Genomic DNA, 18,426 nt, shown 5'->3' on the forward strand with positions numbered 1-18,426 from the left:
ATAAAGGTCAATCTGTGAGGAAATTTGCTTTAAGAAAACAAAAAAGTAATAATGAGAGCTCAAAGCAAGAAATATTGCGTATACGCCCGGTGTGCCCTAATGAGCTACCGAAATCAAATAGATGGAGTTGCAATTTCTTTCGATTACTTACCACTCCGCTTCACAATGGGATTGGCCATGTGGCCATAGAGACGACTCAAATCGATGGCCATCGTGCCGGTGGTGGCCTGCAGGAGCAGCAGGCACACAGCGTAGGTGGGCCACATGTTGAGATGACGGTGGAGGTGGTGGTGATGATGATGATGGTCCACGTCCATGGACTGCCGGGGTGTCGAAAAATTGAAACACTCGCCTTGGAATCGAAAAGTTTTTCACACGCGCACGCACCCGCACACGTTTTCCACTTTAACCAAGTGTTTTGATGAGGTTTTCTATCTTCGTTTTTTCACTTTAGTTTCAGGGGTTTCTGCTCTTTCGCAGAAGCAGTTTTCCGGCAACTTTTCCTCGTGCCACTCGGCGGCCCTCTGATTGAATTACCGCTTTGGCCCCCTCAGCCACTGCAACGGGCTCTCCCTTCGTCCTTTCGTTCGTCCTTCGATACGCTAATCGTTCTCTAATGGAGTTATACGCACCAGAAATTAGCTGCGACCTTTTTCCGTATTCCCTATCTTTAACGTTACTATAAAGTTTCGATTCGTTACGTTTCGTTTACGTTTACTACGTGGTTTCTACGGACTACATGCAAGCTTTAACCCGTTTGGTTGTTTTTCGGTTGTTTGTTATATTTTTTTGTTGTTGTTGTATATATTTTGTTGATTTTCGTTTTCGTTTTTCGTTTTTGTTTTTGTCGTTTTGTTGAAATTAAAGTTGAAAATAATTTTGCAGGCAAACAAATATTTATATGTGTATATATAGATATATGTTTTTAGTCGACTTTTTACATTTTTCTACACTGCAACGATAAGATAAAAAGGGTAAAGGTCATTAGCAAGAAGGTTTTATTTACATACTATATATTATTTATATTAATACAAAAGAATTTCCCAGTCTGACTTTCATTTAAACAAAATAGGAGTCCAAAAGAGAATATATTCCCATTTAATTGCCACATTTGATGACTTATTCTGGCAAGACATTTTAATCTGCAACAGAAACCCTGAATTGAGACCTCAAGAGTTGTCCTTTGGCTTATCCTGAGTCGTCTCCTGGAAGCAATTTACATACCGCAGCGACTCGAGTCACCTAATCAGCTTAACGAACTTTAACTTTAACTTTTCCTCGCTCATTTTCCGTTGCTTGTTTTTTTTTTTTTGGGCATATAACGGCGACAGTCGCCAGTTCACCAGGGAATAGAAAAGTTGAACAACCCTTTTTCGTATAATTTTTAGATGGATTTCCAGCACACTCACACACTCGAGCGACCCTTAATGACTCTCTCGAGCACCCAGAACACATACGGAGCGTGTAACCGAAAGGCGGCAGTAAAAAAAGAATGAAAGCGACGGGAAAATGGGCAAAAAGAAGGCCAGACATAGACGAACCTTTAATTATGGCCAAGTTAACCCTTCCGTTTTTTTTTCTTGCTCTTTTCTCTGCGCCAGCAGAAGTTTGGGAAAAAAGTGGGAAAGTGTTTCAACTTTCGGGTATACTTTTCGGGGCAATCAAAAATGGACACACGACAAAACACACTTTTGCCCTTCCATCGAAACCTTGGGCCCCCCTTTAATTTGAAAAGGGAAAAGTTAAGGGCAGGACAGCGCAGTCAGGCTTTTTAATTAGTCCTTTTCCCTAGCTCTCGAAATCTCTCCTCTCCGGCCTTGAAAATTGAATAATGAACAGAATAATATTTATTCGAATAAGCAGAGCTTAGCTGAGAGATAAGTTTCGTGTTGAAATTTCAACTTTTTCCAGGCTGTTAAAAAGTTTCCGCTTAACCAAACTATAAAGTTTTGATTGGCTTTAATTTTAAGCTATTCGAAAAGGACAAAAGAAAATTTTAGCTCAGCCACCAGTGAATTAAGCCGTTAAATCTTGTAACAATTCCCAGGAACACATAAAATACCCTCAGCCAGGGATATAAAAACAAAAATAAAGAACATAAAATTCTCTCTAATAGCCTGAAAATGAAACTTCTGCCTTGGCTAAACCGATTTAATAAACACCTAAAAAGGCACACGGCATCAGAGTCGTCCGGAAAACACGCAGAAATACAGAACGATATCCTGGCAGGAAGGAGGAGCATTGGACTCCTAAGACACGTTAGCCAAATAGTAAATATCAGCCACAGGAGACTCACAGACAAATAGAGGAGACCAGGAAAAATATCCTGCAAAGGCGAAATGCGGGGAAAAGTAAAGTGAATTACTACCAAAATGTGGCCAAATAATGCGGCGTAAAACGCTTGAACGCGAATTGGTCGGGGTTGAAGGTAAAAAGAGCATGAGGTTAAGTGTAAAAAGCCATTTGTAAAATTTGGAAAAATAAAACAGGTGAAAACGATTTATAGGAGAATTAAGAAATAGAGTTTCAAAGGCGCCACCACTGAGCTTTGTGGGAAATTAAAGATATCAGAATAAGTTAGGGAATAAAACATTCTTTGATATGATGTCTCTTGTTAAAATTTAGCATTTAGCAAGGGTTAACTTTTTGAAGAGTCAAACTGAGACTTTTTATCTAATTATAAAAACTTCAAGCCACAAATTTAGATATGAAAATGTGACTGATTAACATATATTTTAATAGTAATTGCACTTTTCTTTCCTTATAATAGTTGTAAGAACAAAATCACACACATTTGCTCAAGAACACCTTTATTTCCTATCCCTAAAATCCTGGGATATTCATACCTCAAACGTTTTTAAGCCGATTAAATGGGAGTTGTGGCTAGAAGGTAAAGTTGTTCTTTTGTATAGAAATAAGAGAAAAACTGAAAAGCCAGAAAACTTTTCATAGCATTAAATCCAGGCATTTTCTTTGGCTACCTTGGCTTAAAAATAAAACACCAAAGAAGAGGCGACCAAATCAGGTCTGAAGGGCGGTCACCCAAACAAAAATGTGCCAGCATTTTGGCTGCCAGTATTTTTGAAACCATTTCTTTTGCATTCTTTTGCTCCTCTCCATTGTACTGGTTTGTAGGGTTTCAGGGGAGGAGGGAGGAGGGTTCTTAATGCATAATTTAACAGCAGCCTGAAAAGCCAGAGCAGGGCGGTTAACCGTGCGAGGGGAGCTCAAAGAAGTTGGGAACAATCAACAACTGCGTGTTGTTATTCAAAGCACACGCACACACAGGCACAGGCACAGGACTCAGACTCAGCCTCAGACGAACAACCACCAGGCGCACACGGCGTATACGCAACGTGTATCATGGGAGTAGGAACAGGGGGGGTTGGGCAAGGACTAACGAGGCCTAGGCCTGCCAAAAGAAAAAAATCCGAAATAAATATAAGAAGAGTGCTGAAGGAGCTTGGTATGGGGTAGTAAGTATAACGTAAAGGTAATGAAGAGCAACAGCAACAGAGCGGAGCCGTAAAGAAGCAATTTTCCGCACACACACAGATTTTTCTTTTCAACTCAAATTTCGTGGGAATTTTGCGATTTGCGGATGCTTTGACAGTTTTCTTCTTCCTTTTTTTTGCACAATCTTAAAGGGCTTAAAGTCACAGAGTCATATAGAAGCACACGCGTAAGGTTAGCCACTTGAATTCCACTTTAGTTTTAAAACTCCATTTATTTATTTATATATATTATATTCTAAAATATTTTCCAAGAGTCTGCTTAGGTTTACAAAAGTTGCCAAAAAATAGAAATGGTTTTACAGTACGTTTGAGTACGAGCCAACAACTCGAACCACTATTTACAACTCCGCTTGAGTGTAAGTTTCAAACTCGACTGAAGCGTTGAGCGCTTTGGCTTCGACTTTTAAGCACTTTTCCGAGCTTCCCACGCACGAGTCCTTCTCGAGTGAGTTTTCCGTTGTGGTGAGTGGAAAAGTCTCTCGGAGACTTGCACTCTCTCTCTCTCTCTCTCTCTTGTTTCCCCTGTGCGTTTGAGTTTTCCCCCGCGGCATTCGCTCTCTGCCGAGCTCCTCTCAATGCCACTCGCAGGACTCGAGCACCTGGCTCTGGGCCATATTTCTTTGGTTTCGTTGATGGGCTTTGGGCTGGCTTACCAGGAGCGCTCCCGAGCCCTAAGGGGTAAGGGATTCTTCGAAACCTCTAAAAGCTGATACTTGGTTATGAATTTATTGGCCATGATTGGGTTTCAATTTCGACCACTTAGGGAACACTTAAATGTTGTCATTAATGAGTTAATTGGGGTGACATGGACGATGAAAGTTTAAGCTATGAAAATATATATTATGTTTAGTTAATCAAATAATCTGAAAATGTTCAAAATTATATTATACTTCTGTTTTATTCTGTTTTACGAAATGTTTTAAAGAAAATATTATTCCATAAATGTATATTTGAGTTGAAATTTTATAAGTTTTGGGCTTACAAATTCTTATAGACATCAGTTTTCAAATAAAGTTCCAGCTTAACTAAAATTAATTTATATGACAAGATAATTAAGTTGCTAAGAGTTCTAAAAATGTGGTTAAATAGATAGTTGGATCCAAGGACATATATATATATATATATATATATATATAACCTTTTGCAAGTCCTCTCTCACCACAGCCTGATAATCCTTTCGCCACTTAAGGCAACTCACGCAAAACCTAGTCTCGTCGTAATTTAACCAATAAATGAAGCAACAAATATTAATTAGCGCGAACAGACCAAACAGCATCCGCATGGCCGTGGTTTAGCAATGAAACATGGCCCAAGACGAGAGAGAGAGAGGAATTGCAGAGCAAGACAGTGGGTCAAAATGTAAATAAAGCTAAAGTTTGTGAGTGTAAGAGAGATGCTTGAGAGCGATAGAGAGAGAGCGTGAGCTGGAAAAGCCGGCCCGCCCCAATTCAACCTCCCACGCAATGTCCTCCCCAGCTCAGAACTCAGAACCCCACGAATCCCACAGTCCGTGCGAATGTATCCAATAGTTTTGTGGTGCCAACCGGGCATCGTTCCTGGGCGCCCACGCAGGACAGCAGGTGACGCTGATTCGACGATGTCCACAAAGCGTTGGCGTTGCACTCAAGTGGGGAAAAGTGGCGGGCGAAAGCTTTTCCGAGGGCGGGAAATAATCAGATACGAGGTTTATGGTAAGATATTCACGATTTTCATATTCCGCAAGTTTATCGCAGTTCAGGTTAAGGGGGGCTTTAAATACATAAGTGTATTTTATAAATATATTATATATTTTTATTTAAAAATAATAAAATCTGCTATAACGCTTAGTTCATGACAGCTTTGTGTACTCTTCGGAGGCAGTTGATCTTTTCGATATTAAATCAAATCTGTTTTAGCAGCTTTTACTTGTTTATATTATTAGTAAAAATGTGTTAATTTTACGTTTAAAAAATGTACTAGCCAATGCCTTTGTTTTCTTTTATTTGTTTACACTTCACAGGCCAAACCTCAATCTTAAGAGCCGGCGTAGGTGTCCCTTCACTTAGAGCCTTAATCAAGCCAATCAGGGCAAGACAAACAAAGCGAAGAAAGTGCACAGGCTAAAGGACAAGTGCAATTTCCTAATCAACAAGGATGCCGCATTCAAGAAATTTGTTTGCCCAACCAGGACAGCCAAGACATATCACTTAGTGTCCAGCATCACTCCATTTGTCACTGTTTACCCACGAACGAGGGGACAAGGGACAAGGGACCCCAGAGGAGCTACTTCCAGGACATTTTCAAATGGGCTCTCATCACCCGACGCATTGTTTATTCAATAATTCATTCAAGTGGATTCCGGACGCTTCATATGTGGCGTCGCAGAAAGGACATCACACGCAGCTTGGCCAGATTCATCTGCACGCTGTCCGACACTCGGATGCTGGCCAAATCCTCCACATGCGAGTAGCCTGCGGCACGTGGCACCAAACTGAGTGGGGTCGCTCAATCATTTGACAGGGACAAGGACTTACCCGCCAGGACAATGGCCTGGTCCCCCGTTTGCTGGCCCAGAGCACGCCACGGATCCAGCTGGCCATGCGTGAAGATTACCTGAGCATAACGCTCGCTCTGATTGAAGCCGAATCCGCCGAATTGGCTATTCGTTTGTTTGACGCCCTGGGCCAACTTCTGGGCAGTCTGCTCCACTCCGAACGCATCCTGGCAAAGGAACACGAAGTAGGACAAGGGCACTTCCCTGGCAAAGGCACTGGACAAGGAGGATGACGATTTTGTGGTGGTGTACCAGCCAAATTCATTGCAAGTCTGATAAAACCACGCACGAGCTAAAAATAAATTTATTATTAGTATAAAAAGTCATCTAGCAGTTCCTGTCATACTTCCTGAACTTTGATCTGCTCCTTCGCTGAAAAGTTGCAGCATGGAAGTGTAACCAAAGTCTTGGCATTCCGACGTGCGACTGCCCTCCGAATTGAGTAGCTCCAAAAAAGCCACGAATGCCACTTCATCATTGGTGTCCAGGGACATGAGGGTCTCACAAAGTCGGGGTATATAGGCACTGCAAAATTTGTATTTTAAATAAATACAATAATTGAACAAATGCAATATTAATCGCACCTATAACTTTGCACCAATAACGCAAAATAGTTGCCCAGGCCATTGAAGAAAGCTGCTCGATCCAAGGGATTTCTGGGATTATAATTCTCACAAGCATTGAATTTATCCAGCAAATTTTTGATATCATTGTCATCAAATAATTTCACCAAGTGCTTTAAACCTTTTTCAATCCGCAAAGAGCAATTTTGTCCATAGCTCAGCTTAATAGAGCTACTGACCATATCCATGTATTCTAAAAGATGAAAGATTTGAATATAGGATATAAAAGTGTAGAAATTCCCACCTACCATAAAAATCTGCCTTGGCCTGTAAGGGAGCACTGGAAGCCCAACTGGCAGCTATTAGCTCTGGATACAGTTGAGTCATCCAAGTTGCCATGCTACCCGAATAAGAGCCTCCCACCAAAATTACTTTGGAATCTCTCAATTCAGAACTCTTTGACTTTTGATGGCGTATGAAGTGAGCCAAGTCAGCTAATGATTGATGAAGATTCAGTTGCTTCAAATAGGGCTGTTGAAAACTCTTCTCTCTGTAGTAGGGAAAAGTTTATAATGATTAAATCCTGATTTACTAAGCCAAGTTGTACTTGTACCCATGCGGCAAACTTAATCCGTAGTAGCGATGTTCAGTGTAAAAGAGCATTCCTGAATTTTCCACAGCCATGTCGTGGGTTAATCCCGTTCCCATTAATCCGGGACTGATGGTCCACTCTCCGCCCAGGAATATATAGATGGGTCCTTGGGGAACATGATACTTGGCATTGCGCAAATATCGCTACAAAAACTATAATTATATTATGCACATTTGATTTTATGGATATTTATCTTACCATTTTCCAAGTCTTATTGTTATTCTCATCCATGTGATCGACTTTTTGGTCTAACCAAAGTTCCTCCACTGAGGCCAGTTCCTTTTTTGTATACAATCCTGAAATGGGTTCTTTATTAAGTAGTTCCAAGCTCCTTTTATAGGGATTGGCCTTAAAAGCCATTAAATTTGGCAGCAAAAATAAAATTTGCACTGCATAAAGCGGCTTCATGTTGAGTGAATAAATTTACAGTTTTGCTCATAGTTTTTATTAACCAATATCAAGCAACCCCTATTGTTTGTACTAGAGAAAAATGAATAATTAAGTTATCTAAATTCAAAAAAATTGTTTTACTAAACTAGATCAAGGTGAATTCAGTAAAAGTACTGAGAGAACAAAAGAGACACTGAATAAAAACAGGACTCATACATGTCTTATGTGTAAAATATATTTCCCTCTCGCATAGATTGGGTTTTTATTCACACTTTTTGAATCCGATTTTATTTTTATATCCATGTCTGCCTCAATATATTTCAAAAAGCTCTAACAATTTTACTGCCTTCACCTTTTTTGTTAAAGGTCTCCCAATGACTTAGCCCAGTTTAGCCTGCTTTAAGCCGCTTGGAGCCAACCCCTCGTATGCGCAATGACGCTGCAGGCACAAAAACAAACACACTCTCAAATAAAACCCACACACGCGTGTGTGCTACCCTGCAAACAATTTGGCGATTGTTGAATCGCCGCTCGCCAAGAAGAGTCTTCTGGGAGTCGCGGTAGCAATTACTGGAGGACTTTTTTGTGACGATCTTCTAGAAGATTGATCTTCCAGGCGATTTTTAAGGTAGCGTCAAAAACAAGGAATTGAAGGAATATAAAAGTAACAAGAAAGTAAATAAGAAAAAGGTAGTTGGCAGCAAATTATTTTCAGCGATTGCCAGAAGAGTCTTCTGGGAATAGCGATAGTTTTGCTTTGCCAAATTCAATATTCCAGCAGTCGCCACCGCGAAGACGATCGCCAAATGATCGCCAAAGATCCCAGAAGACTCTTTTTGGAACTACCGTTTCATATTTCTTCATTGTTTGACGCTACCTTAAAAATCGCCAGTAATCGCTACCGCGACTCCGGGCGGCGATTCAACAATCGCCAATAAGAAGTAAATTTATTTAAATTGCTTAAGAAATTTATTCATTACGATAAATACTAAATACAATATATAAATTTGTTCAACTTTTATAGCATCGAAATAGAATACTTCTTTAAGTATTCTAACTAACTTTAGAAAAAATCTTTTTACAAACTATCAAAATTATATAAAGTTTTGTTGAGTATTTTATATTATCATAACTTCTTGGCGACTCCCAAAAGACTCTTATCGGCGGGCGGTGATCGCCAATGATCGCCAATGATCGCCAAATGATCGCCAAATGATCGCCAAATGATCGCCAAATCTTCTTGGTGACTCCCAATGATCGCCAATCGAAATTTATTCATTACGATAAATACTAAATAGAATATATAAATTTGTTCAACTTTTATAGCATCGAAATAGCTATTGTTACTTCTTTAAGTATTCTAACTAACTTTCGAAAAAATCTTTTTACAAACTATCAAAATTATATAAAGTCAATCTTCTATCTATCTATATCAAATAGAATAGAATAGAAATAATATAGAAATAGAATACTTCTTTAAGTATTCTAACTAACTTTAGAAAAAATCTTTTTATCATCTATCAAAAATATATAAAGTATATTAATCATCTTGGCGACTCCCAAGGACTCTTATCGGCGGTGATCGCCAATGATCGCCAATGATCGCCAATGATCGCCAAATGATCGCCAAATCTTCTTGGCGACTCCCAATGATCGCCAATGATCGCCAATGATCGCCAATGATCGCCAATGATCGCCTAATGATCGCCAAATCTTCTTGGCGACTCCCAGAAGACTCTTCTTTGCGACTCCCAGAATACTCTTCTTGGCGAACGGCGATTCAACAATCGCCAAATTGTTTGCAGGGTAGTGCAGACAACGCGAAAAAGAAAGCATAAAAACATTTTACAGCGTTGACACAGAAAAAAGCTGAACATAAAAATATACGCAACGATGCGAGTAGGCAACAGGAGAATGCACAAAATGTGTAATTGGCATATTCCTCACATGCTCCTTATCCTTGTGAAAAATGCCACACGACAACGGAGCATCTCAGCAGGATTCGTGTCCTCAGCATTCACACAGAAAGGATTGCGGAAACGAAAGTTAAGATGGGTAAACTTAAGTGAAGGAATGATTTAAAAAAGAAAAGCGAAGAAATAAGAAGAGAATTTATTTAAATTGCTTAAGAAATTTATTCATTTACGATAAATACTAATATACATCATATAAATTTTATTTGTTCACCTTTTATAGCATCGAATATTTTTGAAATATATAGAAAATAACTTAAGTTAGCAAAAATCTCTTTACAAACTACCAAAAATATATAAAGTTTTGTTGAGTCATTTGTATATAAATCATTTATAAAACACAATAAAATCACATAAATAAAATAAATAATAAAGTATATGGGATGAGAATTTTAAAATGGCTTTCAATGGCAGATTCTTTTTTAAGCTACATCAATTCAAAATAACCAGATACATAATTATTAAATTATTATACATAACACCTGATAAGATGATATATAAAGTATATATATTTTCTCTGAGCAAAGTTTTCCATGCCACTTTCCTCTTATATTGTTTTTTTTGTCAAATTAATTAAATTTGGTTGCCTGTCGACAGACGAAGCACTCGAAAGGAACAAGCCACTCTTTTCCTGTTCACTTGGGGGCGTTCAGCGACAAATGGCGCAATGAAAAGTTATTATTATGATTATTACTCGTTCTCGACATTTACTTGGTCCTTGTTATTTCTTTGCTTTTTTCCGGGAAGAACCTGCAAATTGCTTTAAGCGTGGAATTGATGTTGAGCCTCTTATTTGCAACTGGCCGTATCTGTCCTCTGAATCTGCGCTGTTCGACGTAATGACAGAGAAAAGGATTATCCAACGTAAAAGCAATCCCTGGCAGCAGCAGAAAATCGTCCCAAAAATTGACTGGCAGAAAGGCATCAGCATATAAATAACATTTTTCTCTGCACATGTGCTCGAAAGACACCCAACACGGCGGTTACACTTTTTATAAATATTTAAAAAGAAAAACTGGTTGGTGTGAGAAAAAGAATTTAATATTGCGAAAGACGGTTTCAAGCTCGCAAATGTAAGGCAACTATAAAATGATAATTTTATAATGCATTTTTTGAGTATGTTAGTTTTCTAAAGAAATATGAAAAACACATAAAATTATAATTTAAGGGCCTTCAAATAATTTGTAAAATATCTATAAAATATTATGGTTGCCAAAACGAACCATTTCTGTTTTGGAAAGGTTTTTCTGCATTTTCAGCATTTCGATTTGACATAAAGATATGTAACAGTTATTTTTAATTGTCAGCAGCAGCCAAGTCGATCTAGCCATCAGAATAAACACTGGGAAAATCTAGAAGCAAGAGCAAATTACTTTTATTATTACCAGGCCCAAAAAAATTAATATTATTAAGTTATATAAATATATTATGAGTGATTTTAGCCAGACCTTCAGATCATGAAGCAGACAATTTAAATAAAAAGCACAGCAGAGTCTCATGTTGTCTTTTTTTATCAGGATTTCCATTAATATAAAATGTAAAAAGCTTCCGTCTGCGAGCATGCGCCTGACAAAAAGGACTCAAATCGAGTAAAACTCAGGGCTGCCCCTCAAAAAGGATGAGCTTTCCGGCCCTCTCTGGCTCCAAAGTAACGTCCTTTATGAATGGCCTCCTGTTGCTCGAGACATAACAGGTGGCAAGGCTCCGAGAGATAGCTTTAATGGAGCTGTTGATTGCTCAACGAGTGGAGCGAATGGAGAGACAAGTTCACCCCCAAAAGCATATCGATGGGGATGTGGCTTGAGTGCTGGCTTTCGGACACCTTGACACTGTGACACACTAAAAAATGTCGAGGCGAATTTAAATTACTGCAACAAAAACACTGGGAGCCCTGCGTCTGGCTCAGGGCTGTTGCCTTGAATTTTGTTTATGGCCTTTGCTGTGGATTAGCTCGGGCTTCTGTGAACATGTATAAGACACCAGGGACTTGGACTACTCTTAAGGAAATACTCAAAGAATATTATTCATTTCTTTATTTAAATATTTTATTCTGTATTTCAGTGATGATTTGGTTTAAATAATTAAGCAGTCATTGGAATTCGGTTTCCTATGAGCAAGTTCCTCAGGGAGATCATCATCATCATCATTTTCTTAAATATTCCAACTAACAAGGATGCTATTTATAGAAAATCGAAGTCTATGGATGCAGTTACTGAAGTAACCATAATGATTGTAGTCAATATATCTTCCTACAATAACAGCAATTTACAATATAACATCGCTTAAGTATTATTTTTGAAGGAACGAACATACATATTCCAGCTTCCCCAGCAGTTAGGTACCATTTCCAAGTCCTAGAAGTGTACGGTTTACCTTGAAGTTCACTTTAAAGCAGACTCGAATCGATAATTAAGATAGAAAGTTATCCCGTGGGAACTGCAGTTATCCTCCGACAAACTTTGTCCGTTTTTCAAATTTAGAATTATAATTTAATAAGTGAGTGGTGCTGGCTCTGCAGGGGGCGAATCATCTCCGCTGGGTTGCTCACCAGCAGCTGCCTAATTAGCCGTGGGCTAATATTTTTCCAGTTGGCCAACGCACACTAATTGAACCTCTCAAATGATTGTACAAGTGGGGTTGGTAAGTCATGGTTTCCAGGACATGTTTTTCCAAGTACAATTAAAACGATATCTGAAGGTTTCAATAAATTTGTGTAGTTAAAGTTGAGCTTATTTGATGATATCAATGTAGTTTCTTAAAGGAACAATTTCATTCATTTCAGTCAGCTGATTCGGTTTTAAATATTCTTAGTAATTCTGTCTCATATAGGGGAATCCCCTGAATAATAAGCTTCTTCCTGTTATATTGCACTGGTCAGGTGTTATTTTTAAGGTCAGCACCACATTCACTGTCATTGGGGAAGCGACGGACAGAATGAGGTCTCTGAGTAAAGAAAAGAACAGAGAAAGTATCAAAACAGACCGATTTAGATAGCGTAGCAACGGACAGACGTATGGGTAGATCGACTCGATTGATAGTGGTCAAGATTAAACATACTTTTTAAGGCCGGAAACGTCTAATAATAATACCCCGCAAAAACATTAAAATATAATATAATTTAGTTTTTAATTATTATGAAATTAAATTCGTATTTTAACGATAATTTAATGGCGAGAAGACAATTATTTTTTGTTTTATCTTTAGGACATTTAAATTTTTTTTGGTGTCTCTAAATTCATTTCTTTACTATAACATTTTTATTTAAAAAAATAAAGAAATTCTATCCGTTGAATTGCTGTTTAGGAGCCCCCAGTCGGTTTGGCATTGGAAGTAGGTGGTGGAGCTTGAGTTCCTTGCTTTTGGTTTGCCGGCTTCTTATAGTATTTTTGCTTATTGGGGTTTTGGGTATTTTGTTGATTCTGTGGATTTTGACGATTGTTTTGATTCGAGTTCTGACGATTCTGCTGTTTGGGACGTGCATTTTGAGTTGGATGCTGATTAGGCGGTTTCTGCTGCCGAGGAATTTGTTGATTCAGATTCTGTAGATTGGGTTTCTGTTCAGCCTTGTTTGGATTCTGGTTGTTAGTGTTAGGAAAGTTGTTGTTTTGCTTAGACTTTTGTACCAATTTCGGTCTGACTGAATTGGGTGGACCAGTTGGACCATATCCCTGTGCACACATTGGCTGAGGATGACCCAGCTGGTTTATAGGTGGACCTGTGGCATACATATTGAATCCCGACTGCGGAAGATAATATTGATTCCAATTCGGATTTGGCGGAAAGCATGGTCTATTAAAGTGCGCCTGGGGTCCATGGGGGCCAGGCATCCTATTCGGACTACAATTTGATGGTCTGTAGTTGAAGTTATGTCGAGGCGCCGGATTCAAAGAGTTGATGTTAAGGGGCGGCGTATTCCGGAACGGATTGTTGGGATTAAGCTGATTCATCATGTTGACCGGAGGTCCGTACATTAAGTTTCCGTTACCTTTTCCTTGCTGGAACTGCACCATGATGTTTTGAGTAGGAATTCCGGCTTTAGTCTCAGCCATTTTTGGCGGCTTAGCCGCTTCATCATCCAATTTGGCCACCGCTTGTTCATCATCACTTAGCTTTGCCTCATCCAACATACGAACTATTTTTCCCATTTTTTTCTTCTGCTCCCGCTCACCTTCCTTGCGCATCCAGTGATGGTATAAATGCGCCTTCAGATCCAGCAGCAATTCAGTGGAAAATTCGCACTGATTGCACACGAGCGGCTTTTGGTTCACCAGCTCATTGTACTTCTCATCCGTGATGGGTTCAATGGAGCCCTGAAGACTCACCAACGTGTGGACCATTTGAAAGGGTATGAAGAGCTCTGTGTTGAAACTATTCCAGTGACGTATCCTTTTCATGCCCATCGAGTAGAAATCATCCGAGATAACGTGCAAATTAAGGCTATTCCAGAAGGCGTGCACCTTGAACCCAATGCGAAAGTTTCGCGACTCTAGGTGATCCTGCTGTTCGATGATCTGGTTGGCTAGCTCCATCATGTGATCCAACAAGGGCAAGTGCTCCTCTGTCAACTAAATATCATGACGAAACATTAGTAGAGAAAAGAAACACCTGGCAATTACAAACCTGAGTTATATCTCTGATTTCCTCTTTAGCCACTACACGGAAGTGGAATTGCGATTTTGGAAAATCTGCCTTAATAACTACCGCTCGATCGGTTTCGATGAGAAAGTTCCTTTTATCCTTCAACTTACGCTTCAGCTCATCGCGAAAAAAGGCTTTCTTGTCTTTCTCGTTTTTCTCCATTTTATTACCTGTTTAAATTATAGAGGAATCACCGAAATTGACCGAGAAAAGCTCAGAGTCATTTGTCATTCGAGAACCGGCTGGAACAGATTTTCAGCTGAAAGAACTGGAACTAGTACCTACTAGTGGTTCCCTTTGAATCTTGGAGGTGCTGCAGCAGATGTTCCTTAAGTGTTGGCAAGTTTTTCCCCACAAATTCGCACTGATTGCAAAGCAGAGGCTTATTCAGCAGCTCGTCTCTCAGTGACTTTTCCAGGCGTGAAAAGCTGTTTTCCTTCTCTAGCAGAGCGTAGAGTTCTACAAGAAGTAATCATAAAAACAATTAAATAAGGAATACTGTGCATTTAGGGGTTAAATCATAAAGTTGTCTTATAACTGCGCTTTAAATATGAATAACTTAATCATCACTATTAATCTATCGAAAATTAATTTATCGATAAGATACAAAATTACAATTTAAGATTCTATCGAGTTATAGGAAGTTCTTTAAGGAGCGACATATCAAAAATTAAATATTTTTTCTATATTGCTAATGTATTTATTAATGTAATAACAAGACATGACATTCTTACTTTCGTAGGGCACAAAAAGCTCCGTGTTGAAAGAGTTCCAGTGCTTCTTTGTCTTCAGGGTTGGCGACACAAAATCCTTAGAGATGACGTGCAAGTGAAGCCTTTGCATGCTAGGCTCTGCATGGAACCCCACCTGGAAGTTCGTCCAGGGGACACCCTTCACCTCAACCACGTTCCTGGCCAGCAGATGCAGTTCCTCCAACAGGGGCAGATGACTTCGATTCAACTGTAAGTCGTATTGGTTATTAATTGAATAAGATTTGTGGAATATTAATGCTATGTTCACCTGAAAGATGCTGGGAATATCGGCCAATGGCAGCACCAAGTAGTGATGCTGCGCCTTCGGAAACTTGTCCGCAATGACCACGCCGAGTTCCGATGAAATAATATAGTTTTTCGGATTTAGAATTTCCTTTATTAGACCGTTTGACCAAGACATAACAGATGTAATTTATTTTTAAATAGATCTTCATGCACTGATTGAATATTAAATCGATTTAATTTTGTCAAGTTAATTTCACGACGCAATGGCAACAAAATAAAAACAAACACAAAAACAGCTGTTGAACTTGTGCATACCAGTGTTGTATAACACAGAAAGACTGCAAGAGATGGCACAGTCCGACGGCAGTGTCCAACACGGACTATCAAATTTTCTTCTAACTACCCAAAGAAGAAGAAATATGATAAAAATTTTGAGTCAGCTGGCTGAACTTCCGCATGTTATCAGACTGCAGTCTTTAAAGCATTAACTTGAATTTTTAACTGTCAGTTAAATAATCGTCGATGAGTGAGCGTCGAAATGGAACGGTGGGAAATGGGAACATAGAGGGGATCTTTAATTTCTAATTTATTTCGTAATTAAGGCACTAATTCAAAAAAAATAAAATTTTTAAATGCTACAAAATGAATTTACGGTTGCTATTTAATGGGTTTGAAAGTATTTGACATATGGATATATTTAAAAAAACATGTAAAAAATCGTGTTTTCACGGATTCTCAATATCTCGGCTAATCAAACGCGTGCAAGCTTGTGCGGTATCTCAACCGATAGGGAAAAGTATTCTATTATTTCGAATTAAATCTCTATTAAACCTTACCCACAGATTTTTAGAAATTAACGTTTTCCTTTTCTGATCCCATTCACAATCACTGGCTCATATCGATAGGGGCGCCTCCCACACCCTATCGATGAATAGCCCGCCAGCAAATATTTCTATTGACCATTTAAACAATTGTATAAAATATTTATGCCCCATGAATAAAATTTACATTCCAAGCATTTTGGTAGATGTTTCATCAAAATCAGTTCAGCCGTTCAAGGGAAAACATCACTCTTTCATTTATTTCCATAAATGTTTAATCGAAAAAAATATATATCTGGCAGCACTGTCTGCCTAACATTAAGTCAATTTGATTTAAACTTTATTTAAAAAAAATTATGCAAAATGAAGATCGTACCATTAAAGGGATCGCAATTCTGAACATTTTGATATATGTTTTATCACAATCCGTTCAGTCGTTAATGAGAAATCCCGACTTTTTAATTTATTACCGTAAATGTATGTATTTTTGTGTGTATGTTCAACGAAGAATATTAAATAAAATAAAGTGATTTAAACTTAATGGTGGGACAAATGTATGGAAATGGAATAGTTCTGAACATTTTAATGGATTATACACTAGTAAGAGTATATAGAAGACTAAATGCAAAGTTTTATTTAGATAGCTTTAAATATGAGGGTCTAGTTTGCTTATAATTGAAGAGACAGACAAATGGACATGGCTAGATAGACTCGGCTGTTGATGCTGATCAAGAATATACATATATACTTTATACGGTCGAAAATAATTTATTCACAGCGTTGCAAATTTTTGACCTGAAATCATATTGCAAAGCAAGGGCATTGAAGCGCTAGATTTGAGATGCAAATTTTCGAAATAACATTTAATAGTCTGCCCAATAAATAATATCGTTATTCTAAGCAATTTGGTAGGTGTTTCATCGAAATCCGTTCAGTCGTTTTGGAGAAATTAACATTTGTATTACTAATTTATATACTAAGGAGGCATGACTATGCACCCCTGGTAACCAACTGCAATAAATGAAAAGTCAGGATTTCTATTTAACGACTGAATGGATTTTGATGAAACATATATCAAAATGTTCAGAGCTGCGATGCCGTCTATGGGACAATCTTCCTATTGCATAGGCTTAACCATAAAGTTTAAATAAAGTTTTATTGTTTTTATGCAGGCAGGGCTGCCGGATATATTTATATTTCACCGGTACATAAATGGGAATGAATGAAAAAGTCGGGATTTCTTATGAACGACTGGACGGATTTTGACGAATCGTGGATCAAAATATTCAGAATTGCAATCCCGTTAATGGTACGATCTTCAGTATGCATAAGTTTTATAATAAAGTTTTAAATGAAATTGACTTGATGTTAGGCAGACAGTGCTGCCAGGTGTATTTATTCTTCGTATGAACATTAATGGAAATAAATGCTAAAGTGGGGTTTTCTCATGAACGGCTGAACGGATTTTGATAAAACAACTACCAAAATGCTTGGAATGTCAATTCCATTCATGTGGCATGCATATTTCATATAATTGTTTAAATGGCTAATAGGAATATTTTCTGGCGGGCTATTCATCGATAGGGTTTGGGAAGCTCCCCTATCGATATGTTTGTGAATTAGGTCGGAAAAGACAAACACTTGAATTTCTCAAAATCTTACGGTTAGATCGAATTAATATTTAATTCGAAATTAGAGAGTATTTTTCCCTATCTTGTGAGATACCGTACAAGTTTGCAAGCGCGCATTTAAGTACGTAAGATTTTTGTAAATGTTACCGTCGATTTTGCTCGTTGGGGAGGGGCAAAACATTCCGCCATGGTATATACTAAAATAATCTAAAAAGAACGAAATAGGACATTTTCCCTGATTTGGATGAAAATTCCACCAAATTGTTTTAAATGGCTTTTCCATTTATTGGGCAGTCACTTTTCTTAATGTTTTATTCAACAATTTGTTTTTTTTTTTTTAATTTAGTATTTTTCTTAGCATGGTTCCATGGTCTGGTTCAGCGAGTGGTTCTCTGCTGGTTCCCATTTGGTTCCATTTTCAAAGTTCGCGGCTTAGCTATCAGTCCATATACACCACCCACTGTTATTCGATTTTCTCGAAATCTGACGGTTAAGAACAATTGAAATTTTCACTAAATATTCGTTAATCTTTCCCTAGTATGCCTTTATACCGTGCATATGTGCACGCGTTCGTACATCGAAGTTATAAGCCGTACAATTTTGGATGCCCTGTTATGTATGGAGCCGACCCCGAGGTTAGATCACTTTTATACAATTTGCTCAAAACTGACGGGTTGAAAAATTGAAATTCGGTGGGGTAACACTACAATAA

At 38.3% G+C, this 18,426-nt stretch overlaps 3 protein-coding genes across 4 annotated transcripts in view; all 3 read right to left on the bottom strand.

The window, feature by feature from the left end:
• LOC110188266 (IDLSRF-like peptide) overlaps positions 1 to 3,890 on the bottom strand; it is a 40,781-nt gene extending 36,891 nt beyond the window's left edge. The window contains exons 1-2 of the mRNA XM_020957955.2: positions 3,821 to 3,890; positions 152 to 952 (exon numbers count right to left, since the gene is read on the bottom strand). Of these exons, the coding sequence (XP_020813614.2) occupies positions 152 to 317 (166 nt within the window). The 5' untranslated portion in view covers positions 318 to 952; positions 3,821 to 3,890. The remainder of the gene's footprint in view (positions 1 to 151; positions 953 to 3,820) is intronic.
• Positions 3,891 to 5,861: 1,971 nt separating this feature from the next.
• On the bottom strand, positions 5,862 to 7,310 carry LOC110188671 (putative serine protease K12H4.7). The gene is made up of 6 exons (XM_020958468.2): positions 7,225 to 7,310; positions 6,920 to 7,161; positions 6,633 to 6,864; positions 6,395 to 6,573; positions 6,029 to 6,340; positions 5,862 to 5,965 (listed from the first exon to the last, which is right to left on the bottom strand). Exons 1-6 carry the CDS (start codon positions 7,293 to 7,295, stop codon positions 5,862 to 5,864), a joined length of 1,140 nt encoding a protein of 379 aa, XP_020814127.2. The 5' UTR covers positions 7,296 to 7,310.
• Positions 7,311 to 12,733: 5,423 nt separating this feature from the next.
• Aptx (aprataxin) lies at positions 12,734 to 15,901 on the bottom strand. Of its 2 annotated transcripts, none has more exons than XM_020957974.2 (5): positions 15,285 to 15,901; positions 14,999 to 15,224; positions 14,550 to 14,723; positions 14,247 to 14,434; positions 12,734 to 14,191 (listed from the first exon to the last, which is right to left on the bottom strand). In XM_020957974.2, the coding sequence occupies exons 1-5, from the start codon at positions 15,435 to 15,437 to the stop codon at positions 12,926 to 12,928; spliced, it is 2,007 nt and encodes a 668-aa protein (XP_020813633.2). In that variant the 5' UTR covers positions 15,438 to 15,901; the 3' UTR covers positions 12,734 to 12,925. The 2 variants fall into 2 exon arrangements, with proteins under 2 accessions (XP_020813633.2, XP_086687887.1); XM_086831761.1 differs by having other exon boundaries at positions 14,546 to 14,723; positions 15,285 to 15,599.
• Between the last annotated feature and the right edge of the window lie 2,525 nt (positions 15,902 to 18,426).

The sequence above is a fragment of the Drosophila serrata genome, unplaced genomic scaffold, assembly GCF_035046125.1.
Source record: "Drosophila serrata isolate PLE 108 unplaced genomic scaffold, ASM3504612v1 contig_241, whole genome shotgun sequence".
In the NCBI taxonomy this organism is placed as follows: Eukaryota; Metazoa; Arthropoda; class Insecta; order Diptera; family Drosophilidae; genus Drosophila; species Drosophila serrata.

Excerpts from the sequence above, each read along its gene's own strand:
- Aptx (XM_020957974.2), bottom strand. The coding sequence starts at position 15,437 with ATGTCTTGGTCAAACGGTCTAATAAAGGAAATTCTAAATCCGAAAAAC. Across the intron at positions 14,724-14,998 it reads GCTTTTTGTGCCCTACGAAA|AACTCTACGCTCTGCTAGAG; the intron begins GTAAGAATGTCA and ends TACTTCTTGTAG. Across the intron at positions 14,435-14,549 it reads AGATTCAAAGGGAACCACTA|GTAATAAAATGGAGAAAAAC; the intron begins GTAGGTACTAGT and ends TAATTTAAACAG.
- LOC110188671 (XM_020958468.2), bottom strand. The coding sequence starts at position 7,295 with ATGGCTGTGGAAAATTCAGGAATGCTCTTTTACACTGAACATCGCTAC. Across the intron at positions 7,162-7,224 it reads GGATTAAGTTTGCCGCATGG|AGAGAAGAGTTTTCAACAGC; the intron begins GTACAAGTACAA and ends TCCCTACTACAG. Across the intron at positions 6,341-6,394 it reads AGCAGATCAAAGTTCAGGAA|CTCGTGCGTGGTTTTATCAG; the intron begins GTATGACAGGAA and ends ATTTATTTTTAG.